We start from the raw sequence: 22,048 nt of genomic DNA, 5'->3' as shown, positions 1-22,048 counted from the left end.
CGTTTTCCCAGAGATCTGCTGAATGTATGCCTTCATCTGGAGCACATGAGGCCCAGGCTGACAATCACTTCTGCAAAACACCCACATCACAAAGACAGCTGTAAATGTGAACCTAAAGGCCTTATTTTACACGTGTCTCTGCTTACAAATAAGACCACTTTCCTAGTGGATGTACATTATTCAGGTAGGTGTATAATGACCCATAAAACCACAAAGGAATGATAGTAAAGCCATGACTTCTGGAATTCCAGGAAAAGAGGTGATTTCCAGGAAAGGGAATTCTAGGAAAAGCTCAGTTTTCAGGCACACTTGCCCCTCGGGACACCATGATATACCCACATCCTGGGAAAACGGATTAGTTGGGGCCGGTGGGTGGGTGGACCTCTTCGACCTGTACATGTTTTTGTCTAAGGCAACTGGGCAAACAGCTCCACCTCTGACATGTTTTGTTACCACTGATGTTTCAGGCACTGAAGGGGCGAGCAGAAAACCAGGCGTGGAATGACGTGGGCGGGATTTCATCTGAGTGTATGGCAGCTTTCTTTTACAGGCTTTTAAAAGTTCAAAGTGAGCATTGTTTGGGGGTTATGTGTTAGATAAAACGTCCATTGTGTTAATCTTTCAAATTATCTCATCTGTCTACTGTATTTACATCTAAAATTATATATTAATATATCACCATTGCTGAATTTATTTGATGAAAAGTATGTTAAAAACTGTAATATTGTGAAATATTATTACAATTAACAATAATAGTTTTCTATTTGAATGCATTTGAAAATATCGGCCCATTTAGTGTCACATTTTCCTTCAGAAATTATTCTAATGTGCTGATTTGCAGCTCAAGAAACATTTCTGATTAATATTATCACAAATCAAAAGCAGTCGTGCTGCTTAATATTTTTGAGGAATTCATGAATTCTTTTTTCTGAATTTGTGATCAATGGAAAGTAAACAAACAAAATTTATATTTTGTGAAGTTATTATTATTTTATCTATTTGATGTGTCTTTGCTGAAAAGAAGAGCATTCATTTCTAAATTCTTACTGACCCCAAACCTTTTTTACTTTGTTTTTACTTTAGTGTATGTCTCAGCAAAACCGTTGTGTTGTACTGCTTTTGCCCTTTATATTTTATGGCCATCAAATTCAACTGTTCTGGATCTGTGTCTTATTTGGCTTAGTTTTTTTTTTTTTTTTTGCTAAAAAACTGTTGTACATCACAATGTGTCCAGAACAGCCCGTAATCGTTTTATCTCTCGTAATCTCCCAGAAATCCTATTTTCTGACATCTCTAATGATTAGCCTCAGATACCTGGACACTCTGTCTCTGCACAATGTTTGTGTGGCGTGTTTGCTTTGTGACTGTGCTTGCCACAGTGATGACTGTTGGGTTTGGTGGTAAAATACACTTCTACCATCATTCTATCATTTACACAGCTCATCATTAAGTGTAGAAGACAAAGAAACACAATAATATCTATACACACACACACACACTAATAAAAATAAACATCATTATTGACCTGTAATTACAGTATGTGAAAAGGAGGATTCTACTCTTTGTTTCCTCTGCTCCACTTTATTCTGTATTCTACTTCTGTGTTTACAACTTTTTCTTCCTCTTAGTCTTAACTGTCAAGTTCAAGAAAGGAGGTCAGAGCCTAATCAACACTGAACTGTGACGGAAAACATCAGAGCAGTGAATAAGAGGTGAAAGCTGAACTCTGAGCTACTTCTGTTTTGTCATGTAACTTGGCCTCCTGCCATGCCTATATGTAGGAAAGGGGATTGTTTACCTTTCTCTGTAGTCTGCCGTTAGTGCACCTTGAGTCAGACAGAGGGGCCAGAGCAGGGGCCACCGAGAGGAGGACAGATATTTGGGTATTGTTATTAATAATATTATAGGATGTGTATAGGATTAATTAACATTATATATAATTGATTGCTTATAAATTCATATTATAATCTAGTTTTACACAATAATTAATTATTTCAATATAGTTATTATATTATTTTAACTATTATATTATCACTATTACATTATAATTCATTTGTTTTTATTGTTCTTATTATTTATTTATTTGTTTTTATTATTATCAATAATAATAATTTTAACGAGATCAAAACCAATTTCAGACGAATTATTTTTTTTTCATTATTTTACACGATATTCTGCCCTCTAGTGGTCTGACCGTCTGACTGAACCCCGCCTCTCCACGACGTGCCATCTGAACTTTTCATTTAAAACTAGGAGTTTTATCAAGCTCCTATGCTTAGGTTTTAAATTGCAATGTGCAGGTCCTTTTCCAGACTTTTAAAGTTAAATAACTGAACATAAATATAGGAGCCTGATAAAAATCCTAATTTTAGATGAAAATTTCAGATGGCACTTTTTTGCATCTGAACTCTTCATATATATATATATATATATATATATATATATATATATATATATATATATATATATATATATATATATATATATATATATATATATATACACACACACACACACACACACACACACACACACACACACACACACACACACACACACACAGTACACACACATGTATATATACTATGTAAACAAATTACTTTACTTTGGATGTGATGAATGGTTTGACAGCACTAATTATTTGATCAAATCATACAAATGATACAAAAAAATTGGACTCGGTTTTCATTTAAAATGTTTCTCCACACATCAAACCTTTTCTTTGTGCTTGTCTATTCCTGCTCTCTGAAGGACAACGAGGAAGCCGACTATGTGGAGTGGCTGAAGGGTCAGGCGGAGCTGGAGGGCGAGGAGGAAGTTAAGGAAATGGTCAGGGTTTTACTTCGGTTTTAAGATATTTAATGGATAACTAAAGGCCTTCCTGACTCTTGCTCTTTTCTGATCTAGAAATACCTGCGTGACTACTGGAACATCCCCGAGCTAGACGAGAGAGAGTCTTTCCTGCGAGATTACGTGCTCAACAAGGACTGCCTGGAGGAGGATGAAGAAGATAGGTGGGGTTTGTCTGTAGTATTACAGCAAGTGATGAACACACATGAATATAAATAGATATTTGAATGTGTATCATTACTCCAGTCTTCAGTGTCACATGATCCTTCAGAAATCATTATAATACGCTGGTGTGCTGCTATCTGAAATCTTACCGTCCCCAAACTTTTGTATCTCTGTGTCTGTCGATGCTTTTAGGATCCCCACCTGTAAGGAGCTGATGCAGGATGAGGTGGATGACTCGGAGGAAGAAGGAGAATCATTCCTGTGTAAACAGGAAGACTTTGAGAGGCATAACAACTTCCGCTTTGAGGAGCCTGATGCTGGAAAAGTAAAAGGTGATTTGTCATTAACAACTTTGTTATACAGCAGCCTGAGTTTCTTCAGTGAAGAGCAAAGCTCTTTTTTTAATCATTATTACCCATCAAACTGCTGTTCCTCCACAGATCAAAACATATCCTCGCAACATCGCCACATCTGTCCGGAGCAAAGATGACAGAAGAAAGAGGAAGAGGGAGAAAGTGAAAGAGAGGAAGAAAAAGGTAAACTAATCTCACTGCTTTTCAGGATTCTTTGATGAATAGAAAGTTGAAAAGAGCAGCATTGATATGAAATAGACATCTTTTGTAACAATATAAAATTCTTTAATTGTCACTTTTGATCAATTTAATGTGTCCTTGCTGAATAAAGGTATTCATTCTTTAAAAAAAAAAAGAATGGGGTGGTGTTAGCGCAGTGGATAAGACACACGTCTGTGTGGGAGACCCTGGTTTGAATCCACTGGGAGAGTGTCTCTGAGCAAGACACTTAACCAGAGGCGTGCGACCTCTGACATATATAGCAATTGTAAGTTGCTTTGGATAAAAGCGTCAGCTAAATGAATAAATGTAAAACGTATTTGTTTTCACACTTAACGTGACCAAACAGCATCAGTAAAGATTCAATTTTGGGTGAACTAAGGAACCTTCAAGAGGATTGAGATTCAGATTTGTTTAATTCATATCCCTAACGTGTCTCCCAGGAGAAGGAGTAGAAGAAACAGAGGCTGAAGGAACTGAAAAACCTGAAGCGGTCAGATATCATGGACAAACTGAAGAAACTGCAGGAGCTGACAGGAAATGAGAAGCTGGCCTTCAATGATGTCGACCTGGAGGGAGACTTTGACCCCCAGCAACACCAGCAACTCATGCAGGTGGGTGTGAAATAAGAGATATCCCACCAGTGACTGTAGGAACTAAACCTCAGTCACAGCTTCTGATTAAATAATTGCTTTTTACCTGTTTGATGCTTACCTGTTTGATATGCACCTTTCTTCATTCTCATTTACACAAGTTCTTTGGGGATGAATACTATGGAGAGAACGAGAAACCACAGTTTGATGATGACGATGTTTTAGCAGTTAGCATTGTGTCTCTTGGATGGATCTCCATCTACACTTTTTTTAAATATTTAAATACTTTTATTCAGCTTTGGCATCACAGGAATACATTACATTTTACAAATATATATAAAAAAGAAGACAGTTCTTTTAAATTAGAATAGGATTTAACGATTTCACTGTAAAACACTGAAGACTATTGAAAATATTTGAAGACTAAGGACATCTAAGGAAAACATTTGCAACTCCTACCAAAAACCCAAAGTTTTGTGATATAAATATGTTGTGTTAGAAAACTGGAACTGGGACACATGGGGCAGTAATGAGGAAAATGAGGAAGAGTATGGAGATGAGGAAGATTATGCTGCAGAGGAAGACTATGAGGCCGACTTTGAGGATCCTGAATTTATAGTAAGACCGCTTCTCATTCATAAAGGGCTGGTTCACCCAAAAATTATATTTCTCTCATTAATTCCTCACGCTCATGTTGTCGAAACCTATAAGACCTTCGTTCATTTTCCGAACACAAAGTAAGGTCTTTTTGATGAATTCCAAGAGCTTTCTGTCCCTGCATAAACAGCAAGGATATTACCACGATCGACGTCCAGAAACAAAGTACTATTACTACAGAAAAGAAGGTGAGTAATTAATGACAGAATTGTCCAGATAGTGCTGCACTACAGAAGCAGCACAGGACTACTGTGTTCACACCTGAAGTCTCTTGGGTAGATGGATGCTGACTATGACCCAAGTCAACAGCACGTTTCTAAAAAGAAGAGAAAGAAAGAGAGACAGGAGAAGAAAAAGAAGACCAAAGAGGACGCCCCTCTAATGAGAAGGAAGAGGAAGAAATCCCACTTTGCAGAGATCATCACCAAAAACAAGCCAGTCTTTGATCCAAGTGAGTACTGGAGGTTTATTAAAGTTTTTAGACACTCCCTCTATCTGTCATTGGTCAGTCAAGAAGGAAACTCCGCCCACATTTACACTGCTGTATTTATCTATAATCTTCTGTCCATTCTGGTCATGTTTCCAGAGGAGAAAACCTCTGAGCAGTATCTGGACGAGTACTATGAACTGGATTATGTGGATTACTTGACTTGCAGATTTTGCTGTAGAGAAGTTGTACCAAATGACTTTGGTCTGACCACTGATGAGGTGAGGAGCTACGAGTGACCGTCATGTGTCTGGATGATGACTGACTCTGAGTTCTGTGCTGATGAGTGATTGTGTCTGACCTGGTATTGCTGTTCCTTTGGGAGTAACTCTGACGAGGATCTGAGGACAGTAATCTTCTCTCTGAGCAGATCTGCACTGGAAATTACCGCTGTACATTAGCATTTTGTCACATTTAGATCAGAGAGCATTTGAAAGCTGTGTAAATCTTTCAGTGGTGATGCTGGAGGTTTATGTGGATTTTATAGGGATGCCAAGTATATGAGATCAATATTCTGATATTTGATCAAAGAAATCATCTAAGCATAAGTGACGACTTTCAAAAACATAAAAAACTGACCCCAAATATTTAATCAGTAGTTATTATTAGTATATCTTTTTATTTTTTTATTCTGTCCATTATTCGTATAGGTCATAAACATAAAAATAATTATTAGTTGTATAAGCCACGATTGGTGCATCCCTAGAATTTTGAATGATTTAACGTAAATAATCTATCATGTATTATTTTCTGTGATATATTTATTAGTATTTTATTGTATTTTTTTTATTATTAATAAATTAATTTATTGTTTCCATGTTATTCTCACCTAAACGTCTTTCCATAGATCCTGAAAGCAGATGAAAGTGAGTTAAACCACTGGTGCTTGTTGAGGAAGACCTTCATGTACAGGTACCACACAGCGGTTCTTGTGAAGGATATGTGTTAGCCGGGAACTATAGAGAAGTGTTGGAATATATAGTTATAATGTTTAATGATATTATCTGTTTTTTAGCTAAATAAACTAATTTTTCCCCCACGGGTCTGGAATGATTTTTTTATGAGGCTTGCTTCATTTTTCCTTGTTTAGGTCCGAGAGGGAGGAGCTATGTGATGTGAAGAACTGCCAGATCAAAGCACGGAATAAAAAGAGTTTGTGTTTTTCTATCACAAGTGAGTATTCATTTCAACATCGTGTTCATGACACGAGTTATAAACATATAAACCTCACACAAACGAGACCGAGCTTTTTCAAGAACCACGCTCACCTCCCCATCATGAGTGCGAGTGTTTTACTGTGTTTGTGCTACTTTACACCAGAACGAAAGTGAGGAGCAGAAGGAGCTCAAGGGGAAAGTGGGTAAGAAGAGAAGGGATCGTCTAAAGAGGTCTGAGATCATTGTGGAGAAGAGAGATCGGACAGAAGATGCATCTGAAAGCGCTGCAGTTGACGGCTTAGACCAAACAGACCCCCAGGAGCTCAAAGACATCGCTGTACAGGAAGAACGGGAGAATGATGGGGAGATCCTGGTTCCTAAGAATCTTGCTGCGCAAGGAAAGGACTGACAAACCTTGTTGGCTTCAAAAGAAAGCGAGGCGCCGAGGTGGACACCTACTTTCCCGATCCATGACAGTGAAGATGGCTGGAAGAGAGTTCAGCAGACAGAGACTCCAAGCCTACGGGCTTAATCCAAAGACACACAATAGAGAGAGCTGTACAGACAGAAGAGGAAAGAGTGGGAGAAAAGGGAAAAGCAGGAGAAAAAGAGCAAGCAGTGATGCTTCAAGTAAGCCATTTAGAGTTTGTGTTTGGCATGTTTTTTTTCAGTAACCATGAAATAATAGCTTTCTCATTTTCTATTACATGGCTTGAATCTTGAAGATTTCTGGTTCACCATTGTTTCATGAATATGAACTTTATCTGTGTTCTTAAAAAAATATAAAGAAGAGTTGTAGTAGAAATAAAGACACTTCTTTCAAATTCCTTTTCATATTATGTGTTGACCACTCTGCTCCGGGAAATGAAAAACACTATATGGTTGTCATATGGTTGACTCACTTTTAAAATATAACAAATTTAGAGGAAAGTAGCACTTGCCAACACTGCACGATATGGTTTTGGTTTTGACGTGTTGACTAGCTCGGTTTAGGTATCTCGAATAGTTGCCTGACAGTAGATTTATCGTCTATTTAAAATTACCTTCAATATATTAGAAGAACAAGTGGATTTTATGTATCATGTAATTTATTAAAACATCTTGCCTTTTTAAGGAGGGTGAAAACGAGAGCTTGAAGTACTGAAGCTGATTTTGATTCAGGCGCGTTTCTGGAAAGCCTCACAAACAGCCGCCAGTTTGAAATCCGTATAAGCGGCGCATGTATTGGGTGAGACTGTTTACTCTGAAATATACTGCAATAAAACACCATGTTGTGTGTTTTATTCGTAAGTGTTATTTAGATCAGTGTTTTAAAAGTTATTTAGTTGAATAAATCAGTAAATCGTGCATGTATGTTTGTTTTGAGATAATGTTTTTCAGGTTTGCTCAACAGCAGTCTGTAATATTATCTATAATATTTTGTACTAGACTATATACATTAACAGCTAATAGAGCGACTAAATTATGATTCGCAGTTCTTTTTGTTTTAACAGGTTTTGTAGAATGTGTAAAAATAAAGCATCAATAAAAATGCGTTATAACGTTAAGCATAATGTTCTGCATTGTATGCCGTGTATGGAGGTATATTATAGCTGTAGATGAATGAGATATTTAATAAAAATAAAAATATTTCTGGGAACAAAACTAAAAAGCACTGCTGAAAATAAAATATTGGTAATTTGGAGACTAGGGCATTATTGCTTGGATTAAAAAAAATATTGTTGAGCACTGAATAATACCTAACATATAAAGCAAAACTGTTAATTAAAATGTAGCCTTCATGTTTCTGTTTTGATGTCCAGTTAAAATGCATTGACTGTAACTAAATATAAAATATTTAAGTTTTGTTATTCATATTTATATTTTTTTTCTGCATTCCGCCACTGCTTTAGCTTGTTTAGAGATCTGTTTTTTGTTGTATACATCTGTCATTTATTGTATACGGTGAAGCATGTCAACTATAACATATTGCTTGTCTCATTTTTTTGAGTTGTTTTTGGTGAATGCTATTTGAAAAAAATGCTCTGTCATGGCATATAGCTTGGGCGGCAGTGGCTCAGTGGTTCATGTAGGTTGTCTACAAACCGGAAGGTTTGCTGCACCGGCTGCACCTGACCAAGTGTCGAGGTGTCCTTGAGCAAGACACCTAACCCCAACTGCTCCCGACGAGCTGGATGGCGCCTTGAATGGCTGACACCGCAGTCGGTGTGTGAATGAGTGAGTGAATGGGTGAATGTGAGGCAAATTGTAAAGCGCTTTGGATGGCCATGTGGTCGGTTGAAAGCGCTATATAACTGCAGTCCATTTACCATTTATGGCATATAGCTTGACCTCTATATGCCATAGAAATGTAGCTGTGCTGCATTTTTCTGCAGAAGCATTATTAATGCAGACATGTCACAGAACGATGCGATGCATAAGGAAGACCTTGAGAAATCCGGGGAAGCATTGATCGAGTTCATCGAGAGCAGTAAGGCAGAGAGCATTCTCCGAGGAGCGAGAGAGAAGCTGCAGCAGTTCTTTGACCACCACGCCAAGACCAAGAAGACCACAGGCGAACTCTTAGATGGTATTACTTCAGTACAGCTTTTAACTTACTTATTAATATTTACTTTACAAAAAAAATATTTTCTGTGTTGTCTTCCTTTTAAAGATCTTGTACATGCAGAGGAAGTGGTCGGTCAGAAGCTTCTGGATTTAGAGCAGCGTAAGAGCCATATGGTGCAGGAGATCGAGAGGACGGAGCTGGAAGTACAGCGGAGCCGCTCCAAAAGCCAAATCCTGGACTCGGAGCAGGAGTATCCTTACTGGAGACCAGAACCAGAACCAGCTCTTGTTATAATAACTGGCCGTATCAGAATCAGAATGAACTTTATTTGACAAGTGTGTGCACTAGCTCACAATGAATTGGTTGTGATTTTCAGGAGCATGCATACATATAACACAAGAGTATAAAAAAACATAAAAAATAAAAAATCCCTAACGCATGGGTCAGATTCTTGCTGAAAGAGCTGGAAAGACTCCGAGATACTGAGCAAGAAATTCAGACTCTGCAACAGGAAGTGGATGAGGACACAACCGAGGTCATTCCTTCAGCCATGTAAGCAAGACTGAGCTGGCTTAACTTCACCTTGTGTTTCTGATATTATTCAATGCCCCATCATGCACAGGCTGGTAGAGTTACAGAATACATGCAACTTATGCATTTAAAATACAAAATATGTGTAACTTTGTCATTATAGTTACACTTTTAATAGGTAGTATTCAAATTACTAGGGATATAACACTTCACTCAACTCACGATTCGATTCACGATTTTGAATTATTTGAAATATAACTGTAATAATGTACTAATATAGCACTTCATTTAAACAAAACAAGGATTTGTCTGTGTTTGTTGTTTGTTCTTTCCATTTAAAAAGCTGCATTTTAATCCTGCTGCAAACACAAATGCTGCATACATGCAACATGAGCAGTTTTTAAATTGATTAGATTGTATAATGTAGAAATTTTGGGGCAGAAACAATGGTTTGCTACATAAAATTACATAAAAATATCTGCATGAAACAGTGGATGAGCTGAAGGAGACGCAGATTCACTCTCTGCCAGCAGGTAGCGCTTGAAGCCTTTCCTTGGTTTCTGTTGTAAACAAAACAATGTTGCACTTTTTTTGGTTCTTTTTTTAACAGCGCTTTACACAGTCCCTCCAGAAAAACGCGATTATGCGATCGCGTGATTTAATGCATAGTCAGCCAAAGGCCGCATTTTTATGCGGGGGTCGCATTTTTTCAAATACGCCGCACTTTCGCCGCATGAATCGCCGATTTCAGGAAGCAAAATATGCGGAGGTAGCATGATTTCATAATAATAATAATTTTCGTTGCAAAAAAGTCACATATATCTTAGCAGAAAGTTGAAAAATGTTGCGTTTACTTCACACAAGTAAATCGCCATTATTTTCCAGTGGGAACCTTATGAAGTGACGTAATTGCGCGACGTGAACATCATCTGTGAAGCCCGCGGTGAAACCAGGGTGAAGGACGCAAATCATTCTCATCTGCCAACAAAAATAAGCGCAAAAGACCGCGCAAAGCAGTTACCCGGTGTGTTACATGACAGTGGGGGCAAATTATTTTGAGAGAGGGATGATGATGAGGATGGCGAATGATAGGCCAGTGTTAGAGGCTGCGCAGTTAGTTTTCATTTTCACAGTGGACTGTTGTAACGTTAGTTTCATTCAGAAGTTGATGCACCTCTACAGTTGTAAGATTGTACTTTTTTGTTACAGAATAGTACCAAAACCTTACAGTTGTAAGTATATTAGTAGTATGTACAATAATTTACGTTGCAGTAAGAGATTGCACTTTGCAATTCCTGTAAAACAGCATTTGTATATTTGTGTGTATATTTTATTTGTATTCATTTTTACAGAAGTTGTTGAATATTCCTTTTGTAAAGCTAGAGAACTTGTTTAACTCAATGTTTTGTAGTTTGAGCCATGTCTTAATTAAGGTCTGAAATAAAACAGAATGAGAACTTAAATATTCTGTGATTTAGTATGCTTGCTTATCATAGGAAGTCATAAGAAATGACTCATTAGTAAGGTAGTAGCATAGTGAGAACAGGGTGTTGGGGGGGGGGGGGGGGGTCCCCTTTCCATCAAACCGCAGTTTTTGCAAGTTCCCGCAATTTCATCGCATAAGATTGCAAAAATATCCCACATATTCCATCGCATTTTTTAAGAAAACCTGCCGCAAAATCAAGGATTTTTGCCCGCAACAATCACAAAAATAATCCGCGTTTTTCTGGAGGGACTGTTTACATATGTATTTAATATGCATTATAATATATATATGCATTAGAGGCTAGATGAAAATAGAAAATGTCATCTAAACTCTTCTAAAGACAGTAAATTCCTCTAAGAAATTCTTCTTCTAAATGAATCGCGATTCCCTTTCGCATCTCAAAAGATTAGAATCATCACACATTTAAATCGGCTCGCCGTTAATTGTTACATCCCTACAAATTACCAGTTAGGCCCTTTCAGTACAGGTACAGTCTAGTCAAACCTGGTATAAGAAAGTTTAGTGTACATCCAAGGAGGTCTTGTGCATGTAGATGTGCGTGTGGTTTCTGTAAAGGGAACAGAGAGTTTCAATTTACAAATAAACAGTGCTAAATAAGGTACAAGGCAACCACAATGTTTCATCAACTGCACATCAAATAACTAAAGCATATGCATAAACAGGAACTAAGAGCAAGCATGAAAAAAGTAGCATTTAGGCCAAACTTAAATCATACGAAATAATATATAGCATCAAACAAAAGCGCTTACATAATCAGTTACACACACACACAGGACAAACAAACAATTAAATAAGTAAAACACAGTCCTCTGCACAGTACAGTCACCTGCAACAACAAAGTGCAAGCGTTGAACTCTTGCATGCAGCTAATAAAGTCTGTGAGCTCATGAGAGCGTTCTTATTGGCTTGAGATTGGGTGGGTGGAGCTTGGGTGTGGGGTGTGGCTTAGGGAACTAAAGAGCAAATCATGTAAACAGAAATTGGTGATTTTCTGTTCATAAGTTTCATTTGTCTTGCAGAATGTGCACAATTTAAATATATTTTTTAATATATATAAAATAAGAGCATGTTATTTTAATAAGCTATTTCACATAACAGACGTTTACATATATACTCCACATGACAAAATGACAAAAAAAAAAAAAATGCCCCATTCAGAAATGTACAAGCATTTGAATCTTAACTATCTGTCATTACTTATACGTACTTATACATAACTTATATTGATAATATTGATAATAAATAGACCATGGCAAAAACTCCTAAAAGGGCATGGAAGAGGCAATCTGTAGTGGCACATTTTGTCAAAAGTGAGGGGGGGGGGGGGGCGTTTTAGCTACAGACACCAAACTCTGTACATAAATTGTGCTTATTCAGACGGACAACTTTCTAATTCACAGTCATCAGCTACGACCAACAGGAAGTTGGCTATTTTGATTTTAATATGTATTTTTGGAAAAGGATTAGTTCACTTCACCAGAATAAAATAAACATTAAGGTTTTTTAAGAAAATACATTCCAGTATTTTTCACCATATATTGTAATGGTTCCCAATGGGCTGAAGGTCCAGTCGAGGAATAAGAGTCTTACCTAGCGAAACTTAAACTGATATACTTTTTAACCACGAATGCTTGTCTTGCTCTAGCTATGTGATGCTATGTGACGTAGGAAAAGTCACACATGGTTAGTTCTTAGTCTGTGTACTCCGGTTCAAAAGGGTAGGGTAGGGAGAAAAACTCTCATTTTCTCTTCAACTTCAAAATCATCTTTCATCATTGTTTTACCCTTTTCTTGTAAAGGGCGCTTGAATTTCTTTGCACGTCCGCTTTGTAGACACTGGGTTAGTACTTTCACTTACGTCACATGTGGGAGATTACATAATGAATGAGGTCAAGCTAGTGCAAGATGAGCATTTGTGGTTACAAAGTATATACAGTATACAGTACAGTATAATTTTACTGTTTTTAGGCCTAATAGTTTCGCTCGATAAGACCCTTATTCCTCGGCTGGAATTTTATAGAGCCCTTTGAAGCTGCATTGAAACTGCAGTTTGGACCTTCAACCCACTGGGAACCATAGAAATCCACTATACGGAGAAAAATCTGTTTTCCTCAGAAAACATAATTTCTTTGCAACTTCAGAAAGAAAGACATGTGCATCTTGGATGACAAGTGAACTAATCCTTCTTCAGAAAAATCCTCTAGCGCCTGAACGTTCTCAGATTTGAACCCTTTCCAAAAATGACTATGATTTTAAGATCCATCTTTTTACACGAAGAACAGTCGAGGGGCTCATACACAAAAATTATGAAAGGTGAACATTTATTGAAGCTTACGAAACTAAATGCATTAAAAGCACGGGGTGTAAACTTTTGAACAGCATGATGTGTACATTTTGCTAATTTTGTTTAAAGATTTTTTTTTTTTCATTTAGTACATGACCTTCAGTTTGTATGTTTCCCAGAAGACTTCATAACGATAATATACCCTGTTCATCTCATTCAAAAAGTTTACACACCCCAGCTCTTAGTCTTAATGCATTCTGTTGCCATCTTGAGCATCAGTAATTTTAAGTAATCTGCATTTTTTTTTTCTTCACAACATATTGTGGAAATCTGATGTTATTAAAAATAATATGCCATGGAAAATCATTTTCTATGTTTGGTACTGTAGATTTTATTTTTCAATAGAGCAGGGAATTTCATATACAATCAAATTTAGAGAGAGGTTTCTCAAGAAAAGTGTTATAAAGAAAAAATAATTTCTATAAAATGAACATGCAGCATATTTAAAAAAGATAAGGATCGGTGGTTTGTAAATTGTGCTAACATGAAGTGAGTTTCTCTTTCGGTGTGATCAGGCGTTTTGTTTGTTCATCCTGCTTTTTTGTTTCAGTTTTGGTGTGCTTAATCCTTAAACATTACTTTTATTGCATTTTATTATATTGGTTGTTTTGCTGGTGAACCAAATCCTGATTTCTAGGATATATTGATATGACAAAAATAAAACACTATTGAACTGAAGCTATGGAGAAATGTTAGTGATGTATGTTTATTTTTTTTTAAATTGTGTGTATATTAATTAATAAATCACTCATCTCATGTAGCTCCTGCATAAGGTTAATTAAAATATTTTGAATAGATGTTTTGAAATATACAGTCTGAGGATGTACTATATAATGTATATTCAGATATGGTTTCAGTTTCATTCCAAATGATTTTATATAATTTCCCAGGGCTTTATGTCACTTTTTACTCACTTGTCTATTTTTCCCTCATCTTTCTTGCAGTACTTTCACTACTTTCACTATTTCTAATCTCAATACTGTGGCATGTTTAACGTCTGTCAGTGCATACGGATGGATATTCTTTCAAAAGCCGAGTCGTTTTACTCTGTTTGCGTGACCTATTTAAACTTTGCTCGTCTAACTACAAAAATGAGTCACATCATGCCCTTGAGTTGTTTGGTGGATGTCAGTTTTCCCTCAAAGACCCTTTATGGTACATACTTTAGTATTATAAAGTATTTAGATTAGGTTACAAAATTTGTGTAATCCAACAAAATAGGTCAGAAATGACTATTTAAAGCATGTATTTTGAAGTCTGTCATAAAATACATTTTAAAAGTACCCTTCCCAATCCTGATCATGTACAGTACCGTTCTAAATGTTTTTAACATGCTCACACAGGCTGATCTTATTTGATCACAGCACAGTAAAAACAGTAATGCTGTGAAATATCATTACCATTTAAAAATAACTGTTTTCTTTTTTAAAATGTTTGTTTCTGTGATGCAGAAGCTGTATTTTCAGCATCATTACTCCAGTCTTCAGTGTCACATGATCCTTCAGAAATCATTCTAATTTGCTGCTCAACACACATCTTATTATTATTGCAAAAATGTTCAGTGTTGTCATTTATTTTTTACTTTATTGTTATTATAAGAAAGTGCCAACAAAGCTATCGGCACTGACAAAACTACTTAATATATTTGTGGAACCCATGACACACTTTTTCAGAATTCAGAAATATTTCAAAGAGCTATAAATTGCTTATTTAGGGCAAAATTTATATATTTTTTGGAAAAAACGTTAACAGTAAAAAGTTTTGCCAGACTGCTTTGAACTGATCATGTCCACTAAAAAAAGGCTGTTTTGTATTGTTTTGCTGCTCCCTTGATTTAGATACATCGCTCAGCTCTACTTTAAAGTAACCAAGATAAAGTTGGAGGTGGACACAGAGCCGCACATCCTGAGAGGAGGTAACCCTGACACATTTACTGTATATGATGATGATGATGATGATGTTCTAGACTGTATGAAATCTCCTGTGTCTCTTGGCAGCTCAATACAGCACGGATGTGGCCACCTCCATTAACATAGACACATCCACCCGCTCGCCCTGCGAGATCAGTGATGACCTGTGGAGCCTGGTTAATACTCAATGGTAGACCAGGTGTTTGTTTTTATCTGTATGTGTCTTTAGAATTGTTCTGTTAATACATTTGCCTCAGTTGTCCTCTTGACTCACACACCACAAGATGTCACTGTGCGTTCACCAAATTCCCCCTACAGCCTGGAAATGCACTTTTTGCATTACTAGAATAGCATTTTCTGAGTTTTGTTATCACTTGTTTTCTGATAAGAGGCTCACCTTCTGTTTCCGTGGAGCTGGGAATTTCCTATAAAAATCTTAGGAAACATTGTGATGAAACGTAATGAACTGTTCTTTTAATAGTTACTGAGTAATAATTTATAGTGAGATTTCTATTACAAAGAAAAGTTAATGAAAAGGACATGCAGCATATTTAAAAAAAAAAGATGGGGATTGATGCCTTGTAACCTTCATTGACATGAAAGTGAGTTTCTCTTTCGATGTGATCAGGCGTTTTATTTTTTCATCCTGCTTGTTTTTTGTGCTTCTTAATAGTTGCATTTACTTTATAGTATTTTTTTTTTTTTTTTTTTTTTTTTTTTGCTGTTGGACAAAATCAAGTTTTTTGGGATTTATTGACATGCCGCTAAAAATGAAAAACTCTTGAACTGAAGCTATGGGGATATGTTGGTGATGTGATGTATGTTTATTTTTATAAGTTGTGTGTTTATTTAGTTAGCTAATTAATAAATCACTCATCTCATGTAGCTCCTGCCTAAGGTTAATTCAAATATTTTGAATAGATGTTTTGAAATATAAAGTGTGAGGATGTACGATATAACGTATATTCAGATATGGTTTCCTTTTCATTCCGAATGATTTTATATAATTTCCCAGAGTTTTGTGTCACTTAGTCACTTGCCTATTTTTTCCTCATCTTTTCTTGCAGTACTTTCACTTCACTACTTTCACTATTTCTCAGTACTCTCTACTTTTATTTCTCAGTACTTTGGGATGTTTAAAGTCTGCCAGTGCATACAGATGGGTATTCTTTCCTAGTCATCCTACTCTGTTTGCATGACCAATTTAACCTTTGCTGGTCTAACTATAAAAATGAGTCACATCATGCTCTTGAGGTGCAGACATGCCTTTTCAGCTTCGATAAACATCCGGACTGGCACGAGCTTATGATCCTTTTTTTTTAAGTAGGGGTTTTTTGCAAAGACAGAAGAGTGTGAAAATTCAGTGTTGGGCTCGTGTGAAAAGACAAAACCACAATATCATTTAGTTTATGCTTGGTTAACATGTGGTGCGAGTGTGATTGAGGCAACTGGAAATCAGCTAAACACACTGAGAAAGCATTCTTTTCTAATTCTTACATGCATTTGTGCATTCGCTGTTTTATAACTCAACGCTAATCTCCAGAAAGATTTGCTCTGATCATAACAGTGGAAGGGTTTTCCAGTGCATCTGAGCAAAACTGACGTATTTACATACACCTACATTTGTTTCGCCCTCTGTTTTATTTTTCATGGGAAACAATGGGCAGAGTTTAAATGTTATCTATACAGTAGAAGCAAACTAATCTATGTAGTGCAAAATGAATCACTTTTGCTAAAAAAAATAATAATGATGATTTTGGAATAAACAAAACCAAATGGCAAGCATTCAAGAAAACCCTTTTAATTAATGCACTTATAAAATATTTGTTTTTGGAGGCTCATAATTTAGGATCAACAAAATACATTTAAACACATGAATGCATCGTTTTCAGTACACAGATATTTCTTGAATGTCAGTGCTGTTTTATCACTGCTACACATAAATGATGCCATTCCATACAACAAGATAAAACTTTTGTTAATATATATATAAAATATACAATATTTATTTAGCTTGTGCCACCTTAAGACAGAAAAAAAACTATATTTCCTGTATAAGCAAACATAGAAAAGTATAGCATACTTACAGTTTTAAGAGGAGCTTTAACATGAAAACAGTATTTCCCAAAAATACCCTTATAAGAGGAAAACATCTTACAAATTAAGAATAGTCACTTTTTATTTGTGTGCATAGTAATTCTCAAATTGCCCGAGGACTGATGTGCTTGTATGTGGAGGCATCAACCCGTCATTTTCTTTACGTCTTTTCACCACAAAGTCTCTGAACATTTCAACTGCTCTGAGGTGAAAATGACTCGTTACACAAGCTCATTCTTTTTTGGAAAGTTCTCACACGAGTCTCATATAACATCAGAAGAGTTCTTTTCAATGCATATTTGCACAATGCATCACATTCGCTCAATTCAGCTGTACAACTGCTTTTTGTTGGCTGTTTACAATCCACATTTTAAAAAGGCACTGCAGCTTCGTAATGCAAGCCTGACCCACAGACAATCCATTTTAAACACTGGTATTCGTCACAGTAAAAACTAAAATTCCACTTGTCTGGTCTACCACGCTCTCTGGCAGCCTCGTGGTTTGCTTTAATGCATGTAGAGGAAACCAAGTCTTCCATTCTGAAGTCCAAAACACAACTTCTCCTGAATTCAAAAAGCACCTCAAACATTGGCAGTTTTATAAATATTCAACCTGAACCAGGAGAAGTTAAACTGTCCATTACTGCTTGCATTGTCAATTTGAACTTAATGCATAGTTCTTCCTCAGCTCTTCAATATCCTCGGGTAAATAGCTTTAATGGGGGTTGGTGTGAAGTTCCCCGAGGAGACGGTCGTTTCCAAGCCCTCCGGCCTGTGTGTTGCCACCTCAGCCTTACTGGTGCTACAGTCCAGGAAAGGCATGCCAAACTTCTTCACCTCTCCATCTTTAGATATCAGACAGTAGCTGCAGACCAGTCTCAGAATGGCTCTCCGTATGTCTTTACTAGTTAGGGTGTAAATGATGGGGTTCAGGAGCGAGTTGATCATGGCGATACCCAGGAAGTAGTCCGCCTTGAGCAGCACCTCGCAGCTTTGAGCAGGGCAGCAGAAGTCCAGCAGAAGGAGCACAAAGAGAGGCGACCAGCAGGCGATGAAGACCCCGAGAACGATGGTGACCGTCTTCAGCAGAGCCAGATACTTCTGGGACTTCCTGGCCTGACCTTTGCGCTGAGAACCGTAGCCTAACCGCTGGGTGTTGGACTTGACAATGCGGAAGATGCGCACGTAGAGCACCACGATGGACATTAGCACCAGGCTGAACACGGTAATGCAGAAGAGGATGAAGCTCTTGGCATAGAGAGGCAAGACGGTGGAGCATTCGTCCAGATGTCCAATGCAATTCCAGCCCATGATGGGGAGAATGCCGAGGAGCACCGAGAGAACCCAACTTGCAACAATCAAACCGAACATTCGGCCACGCTTGGCCCCTTGATAAGGCTTCATCCGGACCATGGTGACGTGCCGCTCGATAGCTATAGCAAGGAGACTGATGACTGATGCAGAAAGTGTGATAAACACGCCGCCTTCTCGAAGAAACCACAGCACTGGAGTCATTTTGAGAGTGTTTGCGCCCGAAGTCAGGATGTTCACCATGTAGGTGAAGCCCGCCAGCAAGTCGGAGAGCGTCAAGCTGCCCAGCAGGTAGTACATGGGTATGTGGAATTTTTTGTTCTTCCATATTGCCACCAAAACAATGGCATTTTCCACCACAATGAGAAGACAGATGATGAGAAACACAATGGCCTCGGGTTTCAGTCCGTCCCGGTATTTGTTCTCTTTCAGCTTTCCGGTGAAGTTGTAATGAGCCACGATGACGGCGTTGCTTTGATACTCCCCAAACATCCTGAGCAGGTAACCTGGAGACGAGGTGATGGATGGCAGAGTCTGAGGAACGGCAGCGCTAGCAGTGTATGAGGCTTCCATTCTTCCTGATTCTTCTGCTGTCCTTAAAGACGTTTCTTAAGGATCTCTGTAGTCCCTCTTATTGCCATGTTCCAGAAAAGCACATAAAACAAATCTCAGGAGAATTTAACATAGTAGCGATAAATCCTTGTTTTGTAGGCTCATTTGTGTTGTGAAATTTTCACTTCTTTCCTTCTTGATGCTCAAATCACAGCTTTGCTATATCATCAAAGGCCACCAGAGGGACCTGAAATAAAGTATTAGAAAACAATGTTAAATTATTAAGGTATTTTAATAACAAAAAAAATACATAAAAATAAATTGTTTCTTTTTTAAGCTTATTTTATAGAATATTTAGCATTTATCATGTTCTGTTTCAATTGTTCTTTCATGGTTAATATTTTATCTCAATCTAGACAGTAGACAGAAAACAATTATCTAAACAAATGGACATTTTAACAGACCGCATTTAATTAGGAACTAGGAGAAAACAAATGAATAATTGTAGAAAATGTTTTTAGTATTAGAATTAGTACATTGTGAATTTTTTTTTTTTTTTATCTGTACCTGTCAAATGTATCTAAAGGAATGGGCATTTTATTCTAGATGTATTTAAGCATGACTCTACAATTTAAGGAAATTAAAAACAACAACAACTTTGTAATAAAGCAGCTAAACCATGTTCGAGTATCAGTATTAGAATTAGTAGTCTACACTAAAAATATACAGTGCTGTTAAAAACAAACAACAACAAGAAACTAACAACTGTTGCTGTCAAAACTAGTGATGGAGTAACCTATTATGTATATTTTACAGACATGAAAGGTATGCATGTGACATCAAATTACAGTATGTTAATATAGCAGCCTATTTGAACTATTCGAATTGTTTCTTAGTGTAAAATGTTGGCCGACTGATAATCTAGAGAGCATGTACAGATAAAACATTACTTTAGTAGTGTAGCTACAGTAATAAGCCTTATACCTTGTTAAATACACATTTCCTTCGTAGATTGTCATACTTTAAACAAAAAAATAAAATAAAAGTTAATTAATTGCCGTTAATTTCCATGTACCGTTTATTGCAATATAAAATATTTACAATTGCCTATTTAATTCTATATTATATAATTTCTTATAATTGCCCATTTTCTTACGCGGGTTTTTTTTTTTCAGTTATAAACGGTTTATTACTGTTTCTTAAACATTATAACCAGTTTTACATTACATTTTCTGCACAATTATTTCGGGGAATAGTCACAATAGTGTCGCGCGCATCGCGAGCAGAGAGAGGATCGTTACGCACTCGTGCACACTGGCTGAATCATTTTATAAACTACGAAATGGTCGAACCAGACATTAACCAGTCTGTCTCAACGAAAAGTCCGCTTCCATGCAAAACCACGCTAGTTTACATACTGCACCCTCAGTGCTCCTAAACTGACTTTAATCTAGCCTACACTCACATTCGAGTAAATATGCGCATCTTACCGTTTAAGTTGGAAACAGTGAACTGTGCTGGAAATGACGAATCCTCCTCTGCCCCACTATCTCTCCCCCGTGTCCTGTGTGCAACTGTCCGGCTGCAGAGCTGAGAGCTGAACCTTGGATCAAGACTCGTCCTGAAGTGGGCTGGTCTTGGCATTCGCCTTCTCGTCTTCTGTGTGTGGTTGCTGATGCAGCACTTATGGGTAATGAATTGCTTTGCTAACTTGAAGGTAGTTTGACATTATATAGGTCAGTGACGTGATTTTTTTTTTCTTCTTCTTTTTCTTTTTTTGCTCAGATCTATAAAGTTGCATAAAAATACACACCTCATAAACTCATTATACTTCTTACGTGAAGAGCTTTGTTGTTCTTTTTGTGAGTTAGAAGCATTTTGATATACTGTATCTTTGTGGGGCTTATAATAAAACAAAACTGAAGTTAAGAAAACAAACAAAAAACGTGAAATATGTGGAAAAAACTGATTTGAAAAATTTATTGAAGGTAATATTTCAAGTATTGTAGTACTTTCTTGACCACCTTTTTTTAGATTGCAATTCAAATATTTGTTTTTAAAATATTTATTTTTGTCAAACTTGCATCCTCACTTATTTGCTGCCAATAGTTCACAGAATTTTTTTTATTATTTTTACCATTTCTCATCCTTTACTCAAACACTACTCATAATCGTAATGCAGGATGTTTTGAGCTTTATTGTCATCTTCCTTTATTCTGACATGCAAACAGGCGCATAAACAAGTGTGACTCAAGAAATAAATAAATAACCATGCCTATTTTGAGTATGTGATGCACAAATACGTAAAACATGAGCAGTCTTTGAATTGCATTTGAATTACATAAAGCAGCGGAGAGTGTGAGTAAGTCAGAAGCCGGATCCTGCTTTCTTAAACAGGAAACTCTGTCATTGTACCTCGAAGGGAGAGGGATTTCCTTGAGAAACACCTATGAGGTCATACTGGGCCGTGCCGAACAAAGCACTCCAGAGGAACACTGTGTCCCCTGTCTGAACGTGGAACAGAATAGACGCCGCTAACCAAAGTAGGTGTTCTGAAACTATGAGATCTTGAGAACATATGGAGGGTGGATTCTTCGTTCTGTGACATGAGATAGGAAAAAGTACAGAGATTTGCATGCTTTCATTTTTACTGGCAGACGTTAAGCTTGTGAGAGGTCTGGCTTGTTCACCTGTTCACAGAGCCCACATTTTTAAGCGCTCTGCACATTCTGCTGCTTTCCAGTGTGCCAGAAGTGAACGCAGTTGCT

General features: G+C 37.0%; 2 protein-coding genes, 1 non-coding gene and 1 pseudogene across 3 annotated transcripts; 3 read left to right on the top strand and 1 right to left on the bottom strand.

Moving 5' to 3' along the window:
• Positions 1-232: 232 nt before the first annotated feature.
• Positions 233-8,884, top strand: LOC127952351 (protein KRI1 homolog; annotated as a pseudogene).
• On the top strand, positions 5,599-5,694 carry LOC127953966 (Z30 small nucleolar RNA). Its single transcript, XR_008153392.1, has one exon. It is a non-coding gene; the product is annotated as a Z30 small nucleolar RNA (small nucleolar RNA).
• Positions 8,885-8,893: 9 nt separating the features above from the next.
• LOC127952349 (kinetochore protein Spc24) lies at positions 8,894-15,515 on the top strand. The gene is made up of 5 exons (XM_052550730.1): positions 8,894-9,050; positions 9,150-9,279; positions 9,477-9,581; positions 15,250-15,326; positions 15,409-15,515. The coding sequence occupies exons 1-5, from the start codon at positions 8,894-8,896 to the stop codon at positions 15,513-15,515; spliced, it is 576 nt and encodes a 191-aa protein (XP_052406690.1).
• A 1,591-nt stretch (positions 15,516-17,106) lies between these two features.
• On the bottom strand, positions 17,107-20,917 carry LOC127951981 (sphingosine 1-phosphate receptor 1). The gene is made up of 2 exons (XM_052550158.1): positions 20,771-20,917; positions 17,107-19,527 (listed from the first exon to the last, which is right to left on the bottom strand). The coding sequence occupies exon 2, from the start codon at positions 19,299-19,301 to the stop codon at positions 18,102-18,104; it is 1,200 nt and encodes a 399-aa protein (XP_052406118.1). The 5' UTR covers positions 19,302-19,527; positions 20,771-20,917; the 3' UTR covers positions 17,107-18,101.
• Between the last annotated feature and the right edge of the window lie 1,131 nt (positions 20,918-22,048).

This window comes from Carassius gibelio, chromosome B3 (assembly GCF_023724105.1).
Source record: "Carassius gibelio isolate Cgi1373 ecotype wild population from Czech Republic chromosome B3, carGib1.2-hapl.c, whole genome shotgun sequence".
NCBI classification, from domain to species: domain Eukaryota; kingdom Metazoa; phylum Chordata; class Actinopteri; order Cypriniformes; family Cyprinidae; genus Carassius; species Carassius gibelio.
Note: the sequence above shows the minus strand (reverse complement) of the source record. Positions and strands in the feature narration are given on the sequence as shown.